The following is an 18556-nucleotide window of genomic DNA, read 5'->3' on the forward strand; positions in this document are numbered from 1 at the left end:
CAGTCTTCATCCCTCTCAGAATACGGCACCTCAGATTGGCAGCCAGGATCATACTGGCTCCTCATCTCAGGAGCAGTGCAGCTCTGTTGCATTGAGCTCCAATCCTCCTGGTTCCTCAGTAGGTTTCTGATGGATCTGAAGTTTACTGGGATATAGTTCAGACAGGAGGTTCTTCCTCATTAGTGTATCGTCTGAGTTTGGGGGAGTGTGTCTGACACAGCCATCCCTGGTCACAGAAAAGGAGCAGCCCTGCCCCTGAATTTCTCAGTGGCCCTGCAGCCAATGCTCCCCTCTGGAGGTCTTGGATAGTGTCTGGGATCTCACTATTATCTGCTGAGGGGAGGGGTGGCTTACCTCCCTAGGTCAGGGAGCAGGGTCCAATCCCCTGGTGGTATGCTCCTTCCTGTTTGGTCACTCTGAGCACCATCCCATTCATCAGTCACAGTGAGACCCCTCCGGGCTTTCCTGGCCACTCTCCCTCCCTTGGGCTCTGCATTGGTGGTGTCCTGGCTTCCTCAGTTCTGTCCATGCCCACACTCCTGGGGAGTGAGTCTTTATCGTGGCTGTATGGGTGACCATACACCTGGTCCTACAGTTCTGGGGGTCAGGATTCTCCCTGGGCTGAGGTTGAGGTGTGAGTAGGCTGCATTCCTTCTACAGGCTCTGTGAAGAATTTCCCTCCTGCCGTCTAAAGCTTCTGGGGGAACCTGCATTCACTGGCTTGTGGACCCTTCCTCTATTCTCCAAGACAGCAATCAGCTCATGTCTTTCACTCTGACCTCTGGATAATGCAGAATAATCTCCCCATCTCAACATCTGCAATTGTACATGCAGAATCTCTTTTGCCATATGAGGTGCTATGTTCACAGGACCCTGGAACATTGTGGGCCACTTCAGCTGCCTATCCCTTCCTGAGGCTATTGTGGCACGTCCTGAAACCCATTTTATTAGCCCAACAGCCTTGTCAGTGTCCCTGCTTGGCTGTTGACAGATCTCAGTTCTGCAAACCAGATCAGCTCCCATGACCCTAGAAGAAACAGCAACCTGAGAAGTTACTAGCCCAGAGGTGCATACTACTTGACTCACAGGCTCAGCCACAGCCCTCAGACCATAGCATGTGGCTGCTTTGAGCTTTCATCTTCACAGCAGATGTTGCTAGCTCACATATGGCTTGGAAAGGGCTGGTCACAGACAGGAGAGGACAGGGCTTGCCTGCCCTGAGCTGGGGCGGGGGATAGATCCCAGCTACCTCCTGACTTGCAGCCCTATCTCCCCCGATGGCATCCTGTACTTCTTGAAGAAAAAGCTGGGTGGCACACTGTATGTGTGGGTCTCATGCTGTCCTACCTGCACCCCCATGAGACCTGGAGATTGACCTTCCCAGGGCAAGTGAGACAGTAGAAGACTGGGTACTTATATATGATGGATAATATCAACTCTCTCCTTTTGGAAAACTTTTTTTTTTACTTACTATTGTAAGTAAAATAAAAATGCTATACAATATAAAATTTAAAAAAATAGAGAAAAATATCTAAGATCTAAAGAATGAGATAGTAAAAAAATAGCCTTTAAATTCCAAGAATTATCCTGTTAAGAGTCTCACTTTAAAATAGTAGGCAATCTATGTCCTCATTTTTGGCTCAAAGGCAGGTTTTATAAAGTAATTAATTGTAATAGTTCTCTTTCGCAGATAAATGGTGCAGATCTGTAAAAACAGTCCCACATAGCTGGCCCTCCAAGCAAAACAGAAAACAATACCCCCACACTGCCTCCTGGAGAGCTGGGACCCTCAATAAGAATATGTCCTAACACTGTCCATCCTAACACCATCCAAAGTCCCTGGGCTTGAAACACCTAGTGACAATGCCTACAAATGCTGCATTAATGCAGTACGCCCACAGACAAAAAGTAAAAGTGGAGTGCTTCAGATCAAGGTTCCAGGAAGACATGAGGCACTGAAGAAGGCACAAAGCTATGCAAGCCTTGGAAGGCATCTGCATTTGCACATTCACTTTCCATTTGAGATAAAGAAGCAGAAGTGGACCTGGGCCCTGTAGTAGGTGCCAGGTGATGACCCCCTACCAAGGAGCACAGCTGTGTTGCAATGTTCTCACCAGTCTTCCTCGAGTGACCCATAGTCCTACATCAGGTATAGCCACTGACAGCAGAGCAACAAAGATCACAAAATTGTGGATGTTTCTGGTTCCTGCAGCCATTTTCATGGCTAGAAATAAGCAAGAGCTCCTGAGGCTCAAAGGTAGAGGAGAAGAAAGAGATGTCTCCTCATTAAGCCAAACATGGTAAATAGCAGCCCTCATCTGTCAAGGGCCTTCTCTATGAACACATGATACCAATGAGAATGAACTGTTTCTAGTTAAACCTCTCACACAGGGCCAACTACAGCACTTCATCTCAAATCAAAAAAGAGCCAGGCAGAGTGGCACATGCGTATAAACCCAGCACTTGTGAGGCTGAGGCAGGAGGATTCCAGGTTCACGGTCAGCCTCAGCATCTTAGACCCTATCTCAAAATAAAAATAAAAAGGCTTGGGGATATGACTCCGTGGTAGAACGTCTCTGGGTTCAATCCTGAGAGCCACGCACACATGCACACACAGAAACACACAAAAAAATAGAAAAAGAAATGACTACGATAATATCAAGAGTATTCCCAACAAATACTTGCTCATATATATTTATAGAAAAAGAGGATCAACCTTTTGAACACAGATGATAGAATTATATTTGTTCCAAATGCTCCCTCTACAACTTGTGATATTTCTTTTGTAGAGAAATATCAACCCAAAGCTAAAGACATTGTCTTTATGCTCAAATGATGAATTAATTATTGAGAGGTGACTAATAAAACAAAGGTACAATGGAAATTATACACGTACCAAGAATTACCAATGTGTTAATTATTTTAAAAAAGCAGACTTGAAAGTAAAATTTATAGGGAAAAAACCTCACTGATTCAGTGAAGGTAACACAAGTAACAGTTAAAAACTGCAAATGGGTCAAGTTGATTAAAAACTCAATTTTAGGACTGAGTGGTAGGACACTTGCCTAGCATGCAAAACGTCTGGGTTCCATCCAAAGTACCACATAACAATGATGATGATAATGATAATAATAAATTAAGTTTTAGAACCTCCTCCTTTCCCTGAACCCTAGTCCTCAGTTACTTTTTCTAGAAATAACAAGTAGCTGTGACTCCTTCTATGCAAAGTACGTAACAATACATAATTTATTCTGTTTAGAAGACCAGAAAATGACATATGATGTCCTGTACCTTAGCCCACAGGAAATCACCCTTTACTGTTCACAACTTATTTTCTCTTTCTTTTTCCCCCCACCACTGTGCAACCTGTTTCAGTGCCAGCAGCCTAAAGGCAGAGGTCAAGCAGTGGTTCTGGGCTCATCTGCCCTAGGCTGGGCACTATCAGAGGCACAGGGGAGTGGCCTGCCACAAATTCATATCCAAGAATCACTTTCTCACGTAAAGGTGCACAGCAGACTATGAAATGGATGAAGCAGGTTCACCTAATCAATGACTTTTGGACACACATAGTGTTTTCTGATGTTTTATTTCTAGGAACAGCACCATGATGAAGATCCCTACAAGAGCTCCTTTGCACACGTCAAATATATAGGAAAAAATGGGTGTCTGCGATCCCAAGGGATTCAATTAATTTACTTTCTCACCAACAAAATGAGCTGCCTGAGGGCTGGGGACCTGGCTCATGGCAGAGAACTTGCCTGGCATGCAAGGGCCCAGGTTCCACCCCTGGCACTAGGAGAAAAAAAAAAAAAGAGCTGCCTATTTCTACCCAACCTCACCAGTGCAATGTACTAACAGATTTTATTTTGTAATTGAAGCTAAACATTTTATACATTTGAAAGTCATTTGTTTTCTCTACTGCTCATGTTGTCTGCCTGTCTTTCTACTGCCTGTGGGTTCTCTTCGTAGTCACTGAAGAAGACATTATATGCTAAGGACACTGCTTCCTTATTTAAGATGTTACAAATACTTTTTCCTACCTGGATTTTTTGTTTGCTTCTTATCTTTTCCACAGTATTTGTTGTTCTTGTTTTAGATATACATGACAGGAGAATGCATTTTGACATATTGTATATACATGGACTCTAACTTCCCATTCTTGTGGTGTAGAAGGTGAGGAGTTAAAGTGATCATGTATTCTTATATGAACACAGCAAAGTTATGTTTGATACATTGTTTTCCCTATTCTCTCACCCCCACCACTCCCTCCCTTCCTTTCATTCCCCTTTGTCTAATCCAGTGAACTTCTCTCCCCACCACCTTATGTGTTGGCATCTACATATCAGAGAGAACATTCAGCCTTTGGTTTTTTGGGATTGGCTTATTTCACTTAGCATGATAGTATCCAGTTCATCCATTTACTGGCAAATGACATAATTTCATTCTTCTTGAAGGCTGAGTAATATTTCATTTTGTATATATACCACATTTTCTTTCTCCATTCATCTGTTGGTGGGCATCTAGACTGGTTCCATAGCTTAGCTATTGTCAATTGAGCTGCTATAAACACTGTGTGGTTGCATCACTACAGTATGTTATTTTAAGTACTTCGGGTACATGGGATAACTGGGGGTTATCAAATGGTGGTTCCATTGCAAGTGTTCTGAGGAATCTCCACTATGCTTTCCAGAGTGGTTGCACCAATTTGCAGTCCCACCAACAACGTATGCGTGTGCCTTTTTCTCCACATCCTCACCAACATTTATTGTTACTTGAACTCTTAATAATTGCCATTCTGACTGGAGTACAATGAAATCTTGATGTAGTTTTAATTTGTTTTTCTCTAATTACTAGAGATGTTCACTTTTTTCATCTGTTGACTGAACACAGACACTTCTATGGTTGCAGAAGATCCTCTGCTTATTTATTGATTGGGTTATTTTATTGGTGTTACGTTTTTCAGTTCTTCATATATAGGAAGATTAATGCTGTATTGGAGGTGAAGGTGGCAAAGCTTTTCTCCCATTCTGTAGGCTCTCTCTTCACATTCTTGGTTGTTTCCTTTGCTGTCAGGAAAATTTTTAGTTTGATATTTATGATCTTTTGGGAAAGTAAAAGGTGCAGTTCCTTAGAAATTTGGCAGTTCCTTAAAAGGTTAAAGGTAGAGTTAGCAAATGACCCAGCAACTCTACTCCCAGGTGTGGGAAGCTATCCTCACACGTGATTTGAGTTACCTCCCTGTATGGGTGAGAGGCACTTAGACACAGCTGTGTCAGAGCTTTCCCCACCCTTTTCCAGGTCCCAGGGCTTGTCCTTGCAGAGGCGTGTCTGTCCACTGCCCTGAAGACCCAATCGTCGCCCAGGACCTTGGGATGCTGCCCCCCTTAACACTTCATTGGATGGGATTTTCCCTGGAATTTTTTGTTACCCAATAAACTCCACTCCCTGGCGTGTTTTTGTGTTTTTTTCTTTTTCCTCCCTCCCTCCCTCCCTTCCTCTCTCCCTCTCCCTCTCCCTCTCCCTCTCCCTCTCCCTCTCCCTCTCCCTCTCCCTCTCCCTCTCCCTCTCCCTCTCTCTCTCTCTCTCTCTCCCTCCCTCCCTCCCTCTCTCTCTCTCTCTCTCTCTCTCTCTCTCTCTCTCCCTCTTCCTCCCTCCCTCCCTCCCTCTCTCTCTCTCTCTCTCTCCCTCTCCCTCCCTCTCTCTCTCTCTCTCTCTCTCTCTCTCTCTCTCTCTCTCTCTCTCCCCCTCCCTCCCTCCCTCCCTCCCTCTCCTCTTCAGCAAACCTAGCTACCTCATTAGGTGGCTGGAGGCCTGAGCTAGGAGAAGCCTTCCTAGAGCTGGTTTTAAAGGTAATTAGAGTCTTGACTCTTTAAAACTCCCTAGCATTTACTCATGAATTGAACCTTCTTTAATGAAGCCAGCGCTGGTCGTGTGGCAGACCCAGGTACATACCTGGGAGAAATGAAAACATATGTCTGTACAAAAACTTGTGTGCAAATATTCATAGCAGCATTATTAGTAACAGTTCAAAAAGGGAAATAATCAAATATTCACCAACTGATGAGTAAAATGAGTCAATTCCTTCAATGTAACATTATTTAGCCATAAGAAAGAATGAAGGTCTGAGCATGTAAAATAACATGGATGAACCCTGAAGATTTTACACTAAGAAGCCAGACAAAAGGTCACATAGTGGATAATTCCACTTCTATTATGTCCAGAATAGGCAAATCTATGGAGACAGAATGGAGATGAGAGAATGCCTAGGGCTGGGTGAACCAGGGGAAAATGGTGAATGACTGCTAATGGGTACTGACAGGATTTCTTTTGGAGGTGATGAAATATTCTGAAGTTGATTGTGGTGATAGTTGCCCAACTCTGATGTGTACTAAAAACCACTGAGTTGTACACTTTAAATAGGTGCATCACAGGGTATGCAAATTACATCTCAATAAGCTATTAAATAAAAAGGAACAGGTGTCCAATAGAAAAAGCTACTCTTTAACCTTTCACACTGACACACACAATGGCCCACATAGCACTTATAACAACTTCCAGGAGGACCCTGAGGAAGATCAAATAACTGCTGAGCAGAATTCCAAAGGTACATCAAATCTCCCTTGCTGCATGACATATGAAGTCAGAATGCCAATTCACCTGTCCAGAAATAGGGAGGGTCAGAAATAGAATCCAAGGCATGGCTTTGGTAAACATGATACAAAGAAATAAAGGGAGGTAATATTTTCCAAAACAAGTAAGGCTGACAGTGGAATATAATTTTCATCAATAAAATATCTACTATGTCAACTAAATATTATGGCTTTCTTTTTTTTTTCACTTGCTATGCTTCTATCATTGTTCTTAGTCTACGCTTGCTATATTCCATTTAAATGCATTTAAAGCCATAAACAAGCAAGTATAATACAAACCACTAAGACTCAGAAATAGGCAACCAGTAAACCAAAAACTCCATGTTTGCTAAATTACTAACAAGAAAAATTGTACATCTGTGGATTAACAAGATAATACACATTAAATCTGAATAGAGGGAAGGCACTTGAACAGAGATGCAAACATGTTCATGGTGAGCACTGATAAAACTCAAAAGGAGAAGTCCTGTGGCCTATGACTTTGTAACTCACTGCAGAACAATGAAAGTCAGCAACAAAAAACACAAAGTCATAATTGTAAGAGAAGACACGGTGGGCATCGACCAAAGGAGGCAGATTTAAAAAGGCTGCCGAAGGAGGCTTTATTTGAGATTCACTCCTGGGCGGCAATTCATCAGACACACAGAGTGGACAGGAGAAGGGTCTGAGGAGAAACCGCATGGGAGCTCCACCAGACTGGGATTTTATGGGGCTTAGGCAGGAAGGGAAGGGCTTGGGACAGGAAAAGGTGTTTTTAGAGTCCCTTGTCCCTCTGGAGTTGGTCGCAGGAAGCTGGTTGAATCCCAGGATTGGCCAGGGGATTCTGCTGACAGCCGTTTCTTGATTGATGGTTTTTCCCACGGGCAGGCTGCTTCACTGCCACCAACCTGACAATAATGACTCTGGTCCATCCCTACATCCCTATTTTAGCAGAACATAGTACATCACTTGGCAAGACTGTCCTATTAAAGATTCAGGTCCAGGGGCTGGGGCTGGGGCTGGGGCTGGGGCTGGGGCTCAGCAGTAGCACACTTGCCTGGCATGTGTGAGGCACTGGGTTCGATTCTCAGCACTCCACATAAATAAATAAAATAAAGGTCTATCAACAACTTCAATAAATAAATAAATAAATTTTAAAAAAGATTCAGGTCCAGAACCTTTAAGAAGTGGAACTAGGGCATGGGTTGTGGCTCAGTGGTAGAGTGCTCACCTAGCATGTGAAAGGCCCTGGGTTCAATCCTCAGCACCACATAAAAAAATAAAATTAAATAAATAAATAAATAAATATAAAAAAAAGAAGTGGAACTAGGGTACCGATATCTTGGGGGGCACCAGAATCAGGAGGCACCACCACTTTGTAGGTTCAAACAGCAATTCTTTATTCCCGATCTCACACCAGCCTCCACACACGTTCAGGGGCAGTCTCGTTCTATCTCACAACTCACCTACTCCACGAGGCTTTTTCCAAATCCCATTTGAATCTCACCAAAACTCAAGGGGAACAAGCAGCAGGAACACCCTAATCCCAGCAGCAATAATCTTCAACCTCAACTTCCCTAAAACCCATATTCTTAAACCGGGAAATGCCTTAAACCGGGAACACCCTACACCCAAGGACCGGGATACTTCCTCAAACCTGCAGGATACTTCCTCAAACCTGGATCCACCCTGGATCACCTTGAGCAGGGTCATCTTTCTCAAACACACAAGCAAGGTCGCAGCAAATTTCCAAGGCAAGTCCATTTAACATGGGGTACACTGGCAAGGATTACGATGCGTCAATACCTACTTGGTAATGGCCCTCAGCACCAGGGGAAGGGGAATTTAGTTCAGTGGCAGAGTACTAGTGTAATTTTCATCAGTTTTGTGGTATCAAGTCTGCAAAAAACAACAACAACAACAACAACAAAACAAAACCCTAGGAAGCAATCTCTGAAAAACCTGACTCTGAACACTAGGAAGTTCTTGGAAGGCAGCTCATAATAGTCCTTGTTTTCAAATTTCTTTCCCCTTCAGAATCTACTTTTTCAGAACTGTTCCTTGCCCACACCCTTTGTGAGTGGACTTCATGCACCAATGCTGCTCCCCACTGGTTCCACACTCTAGAACAACACATAGATATGGAGCCTTTCCACTTCTTGAGAAATTCTGCCACCTCTGGCTCAAGAATGGCTAGAAGGGCATTGTTTTGCACTGCCCGATTTCTAATTCTTTAGGATCCCTGCTACACCTTTGCCCTGTTTGGAATAGAATGGTCCACGAAAATGCCCTTTGTGTGTCCCCTTCTCTTGCTCTGCCTCTGGGTGTGGCCTTCCTAGATATCAGTCAATCTGCTGACAGCAGATACCACAAGCTAGACTCAACGCCCTGAAACCTGACCCCCTGTCTCATTTTAATGGCTCACCCCTCCACAGACCCCTAAGGTCAGAAAAGCTGTCACAGGACCAAAGAAAAAGGTATCTCTGTTGTTTGTGTAGTTATTTCCTGCAGACCAGTTCACTCAGGAGTGACCCTGAGTGTTTCAGTACTGAGAAATACGACACTCATTTAATTAGAATCTGTGAGGACTGGCCAACAAACTGTACTGTAGTGATCCTACATGTCACCTTATGCTAAAAGTGGTATTTGCAAAGCACAAAGATTCACTCTGTTATCTCTGCACTATAACTATCATTATTGCTGCATCAGACTGTATCCATAGAAGGAGAAAAGTTGTAGAGGTGAAGGTACATTTCAAACAAAACGTATTACTCCATTTGCACGTATTACTCCATTTTAAAACAAGGTAATCACATATATTAAGATGGACTGTGCCTGCTATCAAGAATACAAGCAACAATAAAGGTTGGCAAGGATATAGGGAAACAGGTACACTCATACATTGCTGGTGGGATTGAAAATTGGTGGAACCACTCTGGAAAGCAGTAAGGAGATACTTCAGAAAACTTGGAATGGAACCACCATTTGACCCAGTCATCCCACTCCTAGGTTTATAGCCAAAGGAAAATCAGCATACTACAGTGACGCAGACACACTAATGTTTATAGCAGCTCAACTCACAATAGCTAAACTATGGAACCAACATAGTTGCTCTTCAACAGATGAATGGATAAAGAAACTGTGGAATATATACATGGAATATCACTCAGCCTTAAAAAGAATGAAATTAGGGCATTTGCTGGTAAATGGATGGAGCTGAAGAATATTATGCTAAGTGAAATAAGCCAATCCCAAAGAACCAAAGGTCAAATGTTTTCTCTGATATGCAGATACTAATTCCCAATAAGGGGGGTGTGGAGAATAGAGGTATTTTGGACTAGACAGAGAGGAGTAAAGGAAGGGGAAGGGTCATGAGGGTAGGTTTGACAGTAGAATGAATGGGACATTATTACACTCTATGCAGATATGATTACACAACCAGTGTAACTCTATCTCATGTACAACCAGAAGAATGAGAACTTATACTCCATTTATGTAAAATGTGCCAAAATATATTCTACTGTCATGTGTAACTAATTAGAATAAAACAATGTAAAACAAAAAAAAAAGAGGATGAAATCTGCCTAACTGCATGCAGCATGTCTAGACCAGGTGGCCGGCAGAGATAGGAAATGACAAACTATGAGTTGAATTTGGGCCAAATTTATTGGGACTTTTAATTTGAACATAATCTTCTCATACAGTCATGCATCATTTAATGCTCAGGATAAGAACTGAAAAATGTGCCCATAGAGAAATCTGTCTTTGGGGGAAGTCACAGAGTATACTTACAGAGGCTAAGTTGGCTCCTACATCAACAGGTGATACTATTGTGTGAGATCAACATCATATATGTGGACCATCACTGACCAAAACATTATCATGTGGCATGTGGGTATACTTGAAGGCTGTCCACTACAAGGAAGAGTGTGAACTTCTGATTTGCTATGAGAGAACCCAAGCAGCTCTGATGCTTAAAGACATCATGAATAGATTTCAAATAAGCGGAGCATCTATGCAATTGGTTTTCCACAGCAACATGACCACCTTCCTGACAGCCAGGACCTGAGAGAGAGCTGCCAAGGAACTCATGGTCACTTGGAAGGCTGCTGGGTCCTCATTCAACTCTGAACATCCAGGGCTGCAAACCTAGGTGGACACTCACTCTCAGCTGATAACACGAATCAACCTGCATTTATTCCTGCTTGGAATGGGGTCATCAGAATCATGTAAGACATTAAAATGCAAAAAAAAAAAATAAAATAAAATAAAAATAAACTTCAAGCACAGCATGAATAACAAACATGGTCTTGTTGATAAGGTCCAACAGTGGGAAAAGAAAGTCTTGCAGCTTAAATGTGGAATCAACCCAATGCCCACTGAGAGATAAACAGATGGACAAAAGATGTTATCTTCTCTTCTGCTATTCAGCCTTAAGAAAGGGGAATTCTGACCCCTTCTCCAGCAATGTAGGATCTTGAGGACAGTGCACAAAGTGAAATGACCCAGACACAGTGGGACACATACTGTATGAGTTCACAGTCTTCAACACAAATGAGATATCAATGGTTCTCAATTTTATAGAGACAGAAAGTAGAATGGTGGTCAGTAGGAACTGTAGAAGGAGAAGAAGGAAATAATGCTTCATTGGTAAAGAGTGTCTGTTTATGGTGATGGAAAAGCTCTCCAGATGAGTGATGCAGGTGGTTGCACAACAGAAATTTAAACTCATGCCCTACGTGATGAGGCTATGGCCAACGATGGAACCACATACATGAATTTGTCCCACAGTATGACAGCACAGTGAGATTGTAGCCATCTCAGTTGGTGTAAGAGCACTCTAGGATGTTTATACAATGATGAATCAGCCTATAACACATTTTTAGGAATATATCTCCATTTTTAAGTGAGACATGCATGTATTGAGACAATTCTCCCTCTACACAGCACAATGGTTAACATGGCAAGTTTTCTACAATTTAAACACATTTTGTGGACAGAAAGATAAAACATGGATTGAATGCCCAGCTGTAAAGCAAAAGGCTAAATTAGGACGTTTGGAAGCACCTCCCCAGTTCCACTGGGTGCTGGGTCACATCCCATGCACTTCCCATCTTCTCAGCAAATATTATTCTCTGTCTTCAATGGGAAAATCTCCCATTTGTTTCTTTTTTCTACATGTGAGACTTTCCATAGGGTGCATTGGTGACAATGAAATATGCAGGTCAAGAGCAATGTCTGTGCTCTCAAATATGCTATGTAACTGGAGAGAGATTGATTGGAATTGAGAGGCTAACCTGAGGTGATCCATAGACTCCCAGATAGTGTAGACACTCTAGGAAAACCATGAGCATGTGTACAATTTCCTATGATTTTATGACCTCAAAAGGAATCCTTGTGTCAAACATGCCGAAGTGCAGAGTGTGTGTCCCCTTAACAGATTTCTGAAAACAGTGAAGGCCAGTGGCACTTAGCAGATTAGATTTGCTAAACTGAGTGTTTCCTTTTAGGGTTTTCAAGTGATAATTCAGTGTACGTGGGTTCTTTTGTACATACTGAGCTCCTTCTTGGGAGGTCATGTCATTTCTGCCCTCCCCCTTCTTCCTTGCCATACTCCTTAATCTCCCACTGCACTGAACTCTGAAATGGAAATGCCCAGAGGTTGGGTATCTAACATGTGTTGTGTTGAGAATGGAGAGAAGAACCTGGGTCTAGACAGAAGTGAAAGAGGGAGTCAGAGACCCGTAGGTTAGTTTGGCAAAGTGGACAGAGTTTGGATCAGTCACAGCAGAGACCATCTCCTCTAGAACTCTAGGACAGGTGCACACACCAGTCTGACAGTTACAGGTGTTTTCCTTCAAACTGGTTGCCAGGTTGGAATGAGTGATGACATCAGAGGCTTCCAACCTTCCTGATTGGAAGGGACAGACTCTGTGGACCACTGGCAGCGCAGTGGGCAACAGTTTGTCCTCAGAACTGTTCCTCACCTGATTTCTCCTGTTTGGAGAAGAGCAAACAGACTTCTATTCAACCAAATTCTGGAAGAAAGATTTACCTTAATAAGAACCTAGGTTTTGTAGAAGGAAGAAAGAGTATTGGAGAACTTATGGCAGATCAAGAAATCTCCCAGTCTGGGCAATCGCCTTCCCAGCCGAGCACCTCAGAATCCCACCTAGAAGTGGTGGTAGATGATGAAGTGGCAGGTCCATCAGGTGAGGGAGCTAGAGTGAGAACTGATTTGACATGATGACTGGTAAGGACGAAGGGGTAGAGCAGTCAGGAAAGGTGGGAAACCCACTTTTGAAGTTCAGAATAGGCCATGGGACAAGGAAGTCCACATGGATGGAAAATCTGCAGAGAAAGGAATTGGGCTAGAAGATGAGATCTAAGTTCGGGAAGCGGGTAGAGGGGATGTAAAAAGGGTCACTCCACCCATGAGAGAAAGTGTCCATAAGGAGGAAGAATTTTGAGGAACAGGGAGATGGGACAATGATACGGAGAATCAGGGGAAGACGGCTACCAGCCAAGGGGAGAGATGGAACAATAGCTCAGAAGGCAACAGTTGAAGGTCTGGGGTGTGGGAGGTGAACTGGGATCAGAGGATGAAAGGATGAGTTCCAAATTCAGGAGCTTGACTCTGCTTCCTTTACTCAGGTCTGTGGGTAAAACCCTGCCTCCCATGTCGGAAAAGAGAGTGGACCTCAGAATCTGAGGGAGACTCAGAGGATGATCCCCCGGGGATTTTTGATTCTGCACTCTGGGTAGAATCTGGACTCCTGCCTGAGACCACTGGCATAAAGAGAAAGAGAGAGTCCTCCACTGAATCTGAGGATGAGCTGGAGGATGTGGAAAGTGGGCTAAATCACCCCTGGGATGTGGAGTCACTGTGTGGCCTCAAAATGAAACTCAAAAAACGGCGCATGGACTCGGTGCAACCAGAACACCATGAGGTTTTCAAGAGGCTTCTAGGTAGGGAGATACCCAGATAGCGCCCTTCAATCCTGCTCTTTACACAAAGAAGGAACTTACAGCCTCTGCACTTTTCCAAAGAGCCCTGCTATCCCTGAGATCCCCATTCCTGGAGGACTCAGGACCCATGTACCCTGTGAAACTCTTAGATGATGGATGATTACATTACACCTGAAAAATGACCCTGCTTGGGATCACAGAGCTTGATTCCAATTATCCTCACTGATTGCAGACACTGTGGCTCTAACAGATTTCCTCCTCCCTGAGGGATGACCATCAAATGAGAAAATAACATAGTAACTCTAATTCTGAGGTGGTGCATTCTTGGGGGATGATGGGCCCTTGCGGTTTAATCCAAGTTCTTAGTCATACAGACATCTATCTCTTACCCCAACCCTCACTCAGTTGTTTCCCTGGGGGGTTTCAGGGCAAAGCAGCTTTCCCAGGAATGTTCCTGACCTTTTCCTATCCACGTGGGATATTGGGCTCTTTTGGGCTCTACTGCACTCCAATCCCACACCTTCTCCAATGCAGGTCCTATTCTTCTCTCTGTTCTCTATCACCCATGAAGCCCCTTCTGGTTCCCAACTAACACCAGTGTGCTGTTCACAGAGGATCCTGTTGTCAAAAGATTCCTGGCCTGGGACAAGAAGCTGAGAGTGTCTGACAAGGTGAGGTTGTCCTCCACTGGGCAGTGATCCTGCTCCAGCACAGCCTGGAGAGGGGAGGGCTTTCTAGCCCATGGACGTTCTGTCTCCATGTAGAACCAACAAGATGTGCCAAGTTCTGATCCTTTGTGACTTGTCAACATCTCCCTTCAGGGCCTAGCAGTTCCATGCAGTGAGGACAGGTGGACCATGCTTCTGCTTGGGGTGTTGCATTCCTATCCTCCCCTCTCTGCTATTGTTATCTGAGATTTTGGGCACCTCTCCTCTTTTACTTTTTTAAATATGTTTTATTTAGGTGTAGATGGACAGAATACCTTTATTTTTTATCTTTATGTGGTGCTGAGGATCGAATCCAATGCCTCACAGGTAGCTAGCAAGCTCTCGACCACTGTGCCACAACCCCATTGCTCAACAGCCTTTTTTTCTGTGATGCTAGGGATTGAACCCAGGGCCTTGTGCATTCGAGGCTAGCAAGCACTCTACAGAGTGAGCCATATCCTATGGCTGGGGCTCCTCTCCTCTTTACACTTCTTGGGATGCCCCATTCTCCAGCTTACCCAAGACCCTCCTCACCCAGCTCACCTACATGCCTTTCCTCAAAAGGTCCCCTCAGAGCTGATCCTACAGTACACACTAAGCCTCCTCTTCCCCCGACTGCTCCGACTGTCACAGGTCCTTCCCCAAAACAGCACAAGTCTCCTTACTTGGCGACCTTCTCGCAGGGGCACTCTTCACCCCAGACTCCCATTCCTCTGTCCCCTCTTTTCTCCTCTTCCAGGATGTGACCTCTCTCTGTTTTTTCTTCTCTCTCCATCAGTACCTCCTGTCTATGGTCATAGCTTATTTTAGCCGGGCTGGCCTCTTCTCCTGGCAGTACCAGAGAATCCACTTCTTTGTGGCCCTGTGAGTATTTGGTCTCCTTCATCAATCAGGACTCACTACCTGGGAGGGTAGGAGGGGAGCAGAGGGGCACTAACCTTTCTTTTACTTTTAGCCTCTTTGTCCTGTTTGCTCCGTGTATACGAGATCACAGCCCTGTAGTATAGTTTGTTTTTCTTTTCCACACTTCCCTAGTCAAAGCAAACACACATGCTCCCTAAAGGCCAGTTGTTAAAGAGTCAAGGAAACATAAAGCCCACCTGAGAGGAGTGCAGGAAAGCATGGGCACCTCCTGTCCCTGGCAGAGAGACTGGAGGTGCAGACACATCTGACTGCTCTTCCTTCCTGTATCTATACCAACACTGTTCTGTCTTCTGCCTCTGGATTTCCAAGACAGATGCCCAATTCCCAGCCTGGCACAGGTCCAATATAGGGTGGTCCCCTCTGGTTCTTCATACAGGAGTCTTCTCACATTTGTGGCTCCTTCTACACACCCCCTGAAAATTCTTCCAAGATGTGTCCAACCACCCCTCAGGCCTCTCCCACAACTGTGTTGCTCAATGCTTTCTAGAAAAGAGCTGGAGTTCTTCAGAAGGTGTGTGTCTGGCAGAGACCTCTGGGAGTCCATTTTGGGAAGCTGACTCCTCCTTGGTTGTGCCTCTAAAGAGCAACCTGGTTTCTTTCCCCAGCTACCTGGCCAATGACATGGAGGAGGACAACCAGGCTCCTAAACAAGACATCTTTCGTTTCCTCTATGGGAAGAGCTACGCCCAGCGTCCCCTGTTCCACAAACTGCGCTATCAGTTCATCTGTTCCATGGGCTGGAACACTCGGGTTTCCAGGGAGGAGTGTGAGGAGGTGGGTGGTGCTGTGTATGCTTGTGGAGGGAGAGGGATGGGCTGACTGGAGAGACACAGGAAGGTGGGTGGCTGCAGGTGGGCTCTGAGGAGGCGAAAGCTCTAGAGGGAGGGAAGGACTTCTTGGGAAGTCCTCAGTTTTGCATTTAACCATGTAACTAAGTTTTCTTGATGGATACAAGCAGAAATATTCCTAATGTTCAACCACTATTCTACTCAAATCAGGGACAATGATAAAGCTTGTCTCTTGATAAAATCAACTTTTCAAATTTGATGGGAAGGGACATCAAAAGGATTCTATCTGTCAAAGCATCTTTACAAAATGTTCCACATAGCAAGCATAATTGAGTTATCTGATATAGGAAAATACACTTGATTTTTATTGAAAAGAAATCTGAAAATATGTCCCACATTTTATATAACATGATTCTGATAAGCTGATAATGTTGTGATATCCATATATAGCTACTTCATTTGTCACCAGGCTAAATAAATCTAATAATTACACCTTACTATGTCACCTCCTTTGTAGCTGACAGAACTTAGTTAATAGAATAAAGCCTCTCAACATTGTAGTTTTAGATATTTGCAGACTGTTGAATCACGGTGACTAGAAAGTCCAAATCAAGGTGAAGTAATATTAAGGAGTGGAAAAATAAATTAACCATAACTTCAAAACCCTCAATATCCTGTAAAGTCATCAGCTTTGGTGGGGGCTCTTTTCCTTTCCAGATTCAAGCTTATGATCCGGAGCTCTGGGTGTGGGGCCGAGATCGCACCTCATTGCCTGGAAGTCCTGGAACTATGGAGGCCTGAGGGGAGGGACAAAATTCTGCATCCCTGGCTTGATGACAGACAGAGTCAGTGATTTTCTATTTAGGATGCTCAAGGACCTTACTTCTAGATCCTGTCCTGTCCACCTCCACCCACAGCCACCCTCTGCAGATGGTGAAACAGCCTGAATCTCCAAGTCAGCTTCATGATCTCAATCTCCAACCACACAGATAACTGTGTGCTCTGAGATGCTGGGTGCTCTGAGGTTGGTCAGCTAGACCTGAGAGAGAACAGTTTATCACTCAGGATGTGCTAGAAATCCTTAACCCACAGCAATTGGGCCCACATGTCAGCTTTGATGAATGGTTGATCTTGGTCTAAAGTTAATATCCTTTAGCCATGAATCTCTCTCTCTCCCCCTGTAAATTCTCTTTTTACCTCTCCTTTTAATTCATCTTGGGTCACATATCCCTTAAGGATACCAAGCATGGTGATGATTTATTTATACGATTGTCACAGTTTTAGTACATGTGATAAATGTTATTTATTTTGAACACTGTTTATTTTAAATAGTTCTGAGATAGATATTGTTTGGAAAATTGTTTTTCCTTATTAGTTTTTTAATGAGTGTTATAACATGTTTGTGTTCATATACATATTTCTCTGAGGTTTTTATTCTTATCTATTTTATCTTATTACTTTTATACCTCAGTGGTATTAACCCATAATCTAATAAATATAACATTTTAATTTGATGTTCTATCATCATTATGGTGAATATCAAGCTGCTGTTATTTAACTTTTCTTTAAATGTTTTTCTGTAGTGTATATTGTTAGAGAGCACATGTGTTATGTGCTTGTGAAGAGTACAGCACAGTGCATTTGTAAGGAAACTGAATAAAGCTGAAAATCTTCTTATTGTAATGATGCATATGTTCTTGTCATTCTGGATTATTTTTTTGTTGTCAAACAATACAGGGTTGTTGTTAATTGACCAAATTTCTTACCTGTGGGAGAAAAACACCTCAGTTATTTTTTAGGTAGCGAAATAACAGAGAAGGGTGCAGAACTTAAACTAGAGACTGGAAGAGGAAACACAGGAAGTCACTGAGAGAGACAACACAGGAAGAGCGAAAGAAAATTTAAAGGTAGCTGTACAATAATCTTAAGTCCAAAATCGAGGAGAGCATATTAACAGGAGATGGCTTCCTGGTAATGTCCAAGGTAAGAGACACAGGGGGAATAGTAGTCTTTGCTACTTGAGTCAAAATGGGAGTCTTCTCCACAACCTGTGTTTCTAGTTTTACATGACAGAAGAAAATCCAAAGAGTCTTCTTGAAATAGAAACTTGTGAAGGGAAATGAAGGTACTATAGCAGGTTGGGAGAAGAGTGAGATGATAGAAAGAGCTCGAACTGGTAAATAGAAGGCAGAGAGAGGAAAGAGCTAAGAGTTTGGGCAATGAATGACTGTAGACAAGCACCTTGAGAGATGAGAGCATCAGAGAATATGGGAACAGCTGGAAAGAAGCAGGTAAAGCAAAGTATCAGCCAGAAGAAAAACAAAGCTAAAGAGAGGTGGCAACAGAACCATCGATGAGATGTGATGTGGGGTTAGAGAGGCAAGTGGAGATGATGTGAAGGGACTGGAAGGGACCAACATGGAATGAGCTTAAGACTGGTTGAATGTGTTAAAAGAGGGATGGTGGTTGAATGAGTGGAGTAACTTCAGCAGTAAAAATACCAAGAAGGAAGAAGTCATTAAAGACAGCACTGTGTAAA

The 18556-nt window shown here is 43.5% G+C and overlaps 1 protein-coding gene and 1 long non-coding RNA gene across 4 annotated transcripts in view; one reads left to right on the plus strand and one right to left on the minus strand.

Moving 5' to 3' along the window:
* LOC144256833 (uncharacterized) overlaps positions 1-18556 on the minus strand; it is a 98807-nt gene that overhangs the window by 75405 nt on the left and 4846 nt on the right. The window lies entirely within an intron of this gene.
* LOC144256831 (speedy protein E4-like) lies at positions 11768-17050 on the plus strand. The gene is made up of 6 exons (XM_077802375.1): positions 11768-12836; positions 13378-13598; positions 14211-14269; positions 15084-15169; positions 15835-16003; positions 16735-17050. Exons 1-6 carry the CDS (start codon positions 12736-12738, stop codon positions 16816-16818), a joined length of 720 nt encoding a protein of 239 aa, XP_077658501.1. The 5' UTR covers positions 11768-12735; the 3' UTR covers positions 16819-17050.

This window comes from Urocitellus parryii, chromosome 9, assembly GCF_045843805.1.
Source record: "Urocitellus parryii isolate mUroPar1 chromosome 9, mUroPar1.hap1, whole genome shotgun sequence".
In the NCBI taxonomy this organism is placed as follows: Eukaryota; Metazoa; Chordata; class Mammalia; order Rodentia; family Sciuridae; genus Urocitellus; species Urocitellus parryii.